This window comes from Terrapene carolina, unplaced genomic scaffold, assembly GCF_002925995.2.
Source record: "Terrapene carolina triunguis isolate 2854851 unplaced genomic scaffold, T_m_triunguis-2.0 Scaffold66, whole genome shotgun sequence".
Lineage (NCBI taxonomy): Eukaryota > Metazoa > Chordata > Testudines > Emydidae > Terrapene > Terrapene triunguis.
Genome location: NW_020664417.1, coordinates 5,737,940 through 5,743,713, shown reverse-complemented (window position 1 = coordinate 5,743,713; position 5,774 = coordinate 5,737,940). Strand labels below are relative to the sequence as shown.

The 5,774-nt window shown below is 41.6% G+C and overlaps 1 protein-coding gene across 2 annotated transcripts in view; it reads right to left on the bottom strand.

The window, feature by feature from the left end:
- Positions 1-396: 396 nt before the first annotated feature.
- SPATA5 (spermatogenesis associated 5) overlaps positions 397-5,774 on the bottom strand; it is a 281,723-nt gene continuing 276,345 nt past the window's right edge. For both annotated transcript variants that reach the window (XM_024212863.1, XM_024212871.1), the window contains exon 16: positions 397-878. In XM_024212863.1, the coding sequence (XP_024068631.1) occupies positions 702-878 (177 nt within the window). In that variant the 3' untranslated portion in view covers positions 397-701. The remainder of the gene's footprint in view (positions 879-5,774) is intronic.

Here is a 5,774-nt window from a genome sequence, read left to right as displayed (position 1 = left end):
TATAATATAAGCAAAGGGAAGATGTCCAAGACTGAAGTTAAACATTGTGCTGTGATCAATTAGGAACACCTTAACTTTGGGGGGGAGAGGTAGAGGGGGAGAGAGGAAAGCTGAATGTTTGGCAGGCTTGTTTGGCAACTTCTTTGAATGTCATAAATCAAAGATTTCAGAATATTTTTCAGCATGTATTCATGCCACTCCCAGTCTTTGTGTTGCTCCTTGGTGCAGAACTGACAACCAGACACACAAAGATTAAGACTGTAGGGACACTTGTTGCTGTTGCAAATGTTTTCAAGGAGACGATCAAGGATCAGCCTAAAAATGACTGAGTTGAGAGTCCTTTTTTTCCCCAGACTGATATGTATTTGCAGATAAAACTGATTTAAACCAGCAATCTAAATTATAATAATGCAGATTATACCATTTTATTATAAGGTACAAAATTTTCAACCATTTCCACTGCATTCACATAGTTCACAATCAACACAAAAGACTTCTACTATGAAATTTCTGCAATGGAGTTAATTTCAGACATTCCATTTACAATAAGAAATTCCTAAGCTCTCAAGAACGTAAAGAAAATTTGCTGTATACAGGTGAAATGAGCGTGTGTGTATATTATTACATATATATATATATACACACACACACACACACACACACACACACAGAGTGAGTGTGAAAATGCACATATTCATTTCTCAAAGTGTATGCAGTCCACTCTGCCGCTGATAATCTTCATAAAACTGTCTTAGTGACTCAGGAATTCTAGGGGTCACAATACTCAATGCATGTTGAAAATGTCGTCCCATAATACATTTGGCCTGTATATCTTCCTGGAGGGCTAGAAGGGCTGCTTCTCTGCAGACTGCTGTTATCTGTAAATGAAAAACAAAAATAATTTATACACATTTTTTTCAATCTGAAAATTCACCTTTGTTTCCAGACCAAACATGATCTGAAACAAAACATGACAAATGAAGTCATCACAGAAGAATGTTAGTATATGCTGATGGCCTGGTTTTTACAGTGGCCCAGCTTCTACTGCTTGATTTCTATCGAATGGGAGTCGTGGGTGCTCAGCACCTCTGAAAAATCTAACTATAATAGATTGAACTTAAAACCTCAGTCAGGGCCGGCTCCAGGCACCAGCTTACCAAGCAGGTGCTTGGGGCGGCCACTTCGGAGAGGGGCGGCACGTCCAGCTGTTTGGCGACAATTCGGCGGACGGTCCCTCACTCCTGCTCGGAGCGAAGGACCTCCCGCCGAATTGCCGCCGCAGCTCGCGATCGCGGCTTTTTTTGTTTTCGTTTGGTTTTTTTTGTTTGGCTGCTTGGGGCGGCCAAAACCCTGGAGCCGGCCCTGACCTCAGTCCATTACACTTCAAATCATAATGTCACTATTATTTCTAATTTAATTACCATATGCTGCTCTACTGTTTTCAAATTCTCTGCACCGCCTGATAAATTAAAAATCCAATGATCAGTGACAAACAATCTGACATTTCTCCGTCGCTAAACCAGAAGAACAGATACTCCAAATCCCTGTGACCACTTTCCTCTTTAAACCCTAAGCTGGGAAAGAAGTAAATACAATTAATTCAGAGAGGAAAGCTGGGAGAAGGAAGGAAGGAAGGAGAGAGAAGTGTGTAGAAGGGGAAGAGGGTTATGGTCTCATACTCTGAAATGTGTTTTTAAGCTCTCTGGACTTCAGACAGCGGAAACAGACTGATGCCAGTGTCACTCTAAAGACACATTACTGTGGTGAAAAGAGATTGTGGAATGAAAAGAGATATTGTGATTTCCAGTGCAACAGGGAAAACAGTGATTGATATTGACTGCACCCTTATATCTGTAAATGAAAGAGCCAGCTGAAACGCATTTGTCCAGCCATTCAGCATATTTTCTCTGTTTGTTCACTTACTGAAAAGAGTTCCACTGCTTATGCTGTGCTAATGGTTGCCAAAAGCCGTTAGTCGCTTTTTAGAGGATTTAGCAGCATGTTTAGGAAGCTTTCACAAAAAAACACGCACGGATTTAGATGGCTTTGTCAAGTTACAACAATATTACTATTAGTTCTGTGCTGCTCTAATGAGCAGTGAAGCTAAAACACTGCTGTTATGTATTTTAATGCTTTTCAGTAGTGCAGAGACACTGAATTGTTGAAGGATTGCTGAGATTTAATGCATCAACCTCTTACAGAGATAAATAAGACCTAACAAAGTTCTAGAAACTAATGTAAATATCCCGACCATTAAACTAGTAGAAGGGGAATATTTCCCAATTCCTATCTATCACAGTTATAAAGCTACTTCAAATTAAATAAAATCTTTAGAAGGAGAGCAAACTATTGTGAAATTGTAGACTAAAAATAGGCCTGAACCAAAACCACATCCAAAAAACCCACCCTGAACTTTGAAATAATGTGGATCTTTGAAGTTCAGACCTTTTCTCCGTAATACATAGTATGCCATGGCATTAATTTTTCATTATACCAAATGGAATAACTCATTTTTACATGTTGATAATTTGTTTTCTAAAGTCTTTTCAGATCCACCAATGGAGAAACAAAGAACAACAGATTTTCTTGGACAAATCTGCCTACAATGATCATTAATCATCTAGAACATTAGAGCTACTGAAGCAAAATATCACTCAACCAGCAGAAATGCAATGGTGAATGGCTTGTGTATTTTTTACTGCTGGGAGCTGCAATATAGGGCAGAATTTGGCAGATGTAATAAGACTTTAGAAAAAGAGGAAGCAAACGTTACTACTTTATCTCCCTCTATTTCACTGATATACTGATACACAGAGGAGGAATTCGCCTACCAGCCAATACTTTCAATGGTTTTTATGTTGCCTGTAGGCTACTGCCAAGAATATCAGCAACAGTGACCATAATTAACTTCCAAAGGCCACTGAGTTCTTTTGTTTCTAGTTTTACTCTTAAGGACAGTGCAAGAAAGCTCCACAGTATTAGAAAATGATAGGATATAAACAAATCCCACTAAATCGATAAATTTTGTTTGGTTTTCAGGACTATTTGAATTGCTCAGATGAGAAAATCAAATAATTCATAAAAATAATTCATGTTATTAATTTTGCCCCTTCTTCTAGTTACATTCAGAACTCAAACCTTTTATTATTCAAAATTGTTTGACTAAATCTGTCATACATTAATGTACTCCAAGGCTTTCTGTTACTCAATATTCAAAATTTGGGCCGTTGTGATTGGTCATGTAAATTACATGGTATGATTTATAGTCCATTGCTGACTTAGAATATCAGGTAGGTGAAGTGGAGGATTAAGGAAAGCAAATTTGAAGTAAGTTTTAAGTGTGCAAGCTTAAAATATTCTTCCCACAAGCATTCTCACTAGTAAAATTCAACCCTATGTCCACTTGTGGAAAGAGAACACAAAAGTGATTTGAAATTGAATTTGGTTTGATAAATTTACTTGCATTATTTGCCCAGCTCTACTGTTCAAGTACATATTATTACAGTTTCTTCAGTTCCTCTGCCTACCTGAACAATTAGTACTAGATTGCATGATGCAGAATGGAGTGAGACAAAGAGAAAAGGGAAGAGAAAGACTCCAGAACCAGTAGAAGGAAAGAGAGGGCTCAACAGCATGCTCTCCCCCTATACCAGAAGGCCGCAGAAACTCTACAGTTGCAGGACTAGTGGGATGGAGGAATTTTTGAAAGAAAGTTGAGGAGCCAGGAAGCAAGCTTCTCTCCAAACGTGGCAGAAACACACCAGGAAATCTGGTGGAAATCAATACTGCTGACAGAGCATTATTTCCGCCCTCCATGCCTTCTATGTACCTTGTAGGATATAGCCCATAAAGGCATTCATTGTTTTAGTACATTTCTTTCCTATCCTGAATAATATTGTTGCCCCTTCTTCAGACACTAGTTTCCCATTCTGAAAACAGTGTTGCACCTCTGCTGAGCAGTAGTAGAAATCTGGAGCCTAGCTAGAGTTGCCAACTTTCTAATTACACAAAACTCAACACCCTTGTCCCGCCCCTTCTCCAAGGCTCTGCCCCCGCACACTCATTCCCTCTCCCTCTGTCGCTCGTTCCCCCCACCCTCACTCATTTTCACCTGGCTGGGGCAGGTGGTTGGTGTGCAGGAGGGCATCAGCTAGGGGTGCGGCAGGGGATGAGGGGTTTGGGGTGCAGGAGGGGGCTCCAGGCTGAGTCCGAGGGGTTCGGAGTGTGGAAGGGGGTTCCGAGCTGTGGCAGGGGGTTGGGGCACAGGAGGGGGTTTGGGCTGCAGGTGCTGGGAGAGAGTTTGGGTGTGGGAGGGGGCTCTGGACTGAGAGTTGGGGCACAGGAGGGGGTGCAGGCTCTGGGAGGGAGATGGGGTGCGGGTAGAGTTTCAGGTTGTGGGCTCTAGGTGGCGCTCACCTTGGGCGACTCCCCACAAGCGGCAACATGTCCCTTGGCTCCTAGGAGTAGGCACAGCCAGGCGGCTCTGTGTGCTGCCTCTGCCCACAGGCGCCACCCCCGCAGCTCCTATTGGCCAATAGGCGCTCAGGTCAGGGGCAGCACACGGAGGACCGAAGAGACACATCGCCGTTTCCGGGAAGTTGCGCAGAGCCAGGTTGGGAGCCTGCCAGCCCCATGCCAACTGGACTTTTAATAGCCCGGTCAGCTGTGCTGACCGGAGCCGCCAGGATCTCTTTTTGATTGGGTGTTCTGGTCAAAAACCGAACACATGGCAACCCTAACCCTTGCAGGTCAACTTCCAGTATAGGAGAAATCAGTGACACAGTGTCGGAGTACATTCTAAGTGTAACTTGTTTATTTATACACATATACCAGTCCTGGTCACAAACAGTATGTAAGGTAATTTTTTCCCCCAGGAATCTCACCTCATCACCAATGCCCAGTTACCGGGGAGCAACTTTTCCTCCAGAATTGACTCTAATCGGAACCCAACAGTAAACACTGCTGCTGCTTGCACAGGTCTGTCTCCAGCCAGAATAGTATATAATTAAGACTACCAACCACCACAAACATTCCTTCCAAGAGTAAAAACTTGCTCACACACCAAGGAAAGGAACTTGGAAGACTATGTATAATAGCATCACCTGCTGACATCTACCACAACAATATGAAATGACTGGATGCACTGCAAGTGAAATGTGGTTGCTCATGCAACACTTATTTTTATTTTGCCAATTTTAGCAGTCTCCAGAATTTGGAAAATGATGCTAGAAATAATATAGATATTTATTCTTTGTATAATGTAAACTAGTCTGAGATTTTCTAAGACCCACCTGAAATACAGTTCATGGAAATAAAGATTTTAGCACTTCCACTGATTTTCAGCAAAAGTCTAATTTATTCAACTAGAAATACAGGTATCAAATCCTCTGGGTCAAAAAATTACACCCTGAAGACTACACTCAGAATCCCAAAGCAACTCTCTATGATCTAGCTCTTGTCCTGAAGAATAAGAAAAACTTCCTAGGAGATAGAGGCAAATGACAGTCAGCACTTTTCATCACAACATACTTCGTGCACCCAAACCTATTGTTTGCACATAAGAGGGGTTTGGTCATGGTTTCTGTGGAAAACAGAAACTTGGTCTTGGGTTTGGAAAAGGCAGAATTTTCTGTGTGTCTACATTAATGGTAAAGTCTTTAACTGTTAAACAACTTGAGCTGGGCTCTCATTTCCAAAAATGACAGACAGAGAACATTAATTTATCCACGAAAGGAAAAAGATGTTGATATCTTTCTCCCTTAATCTTGAAATGA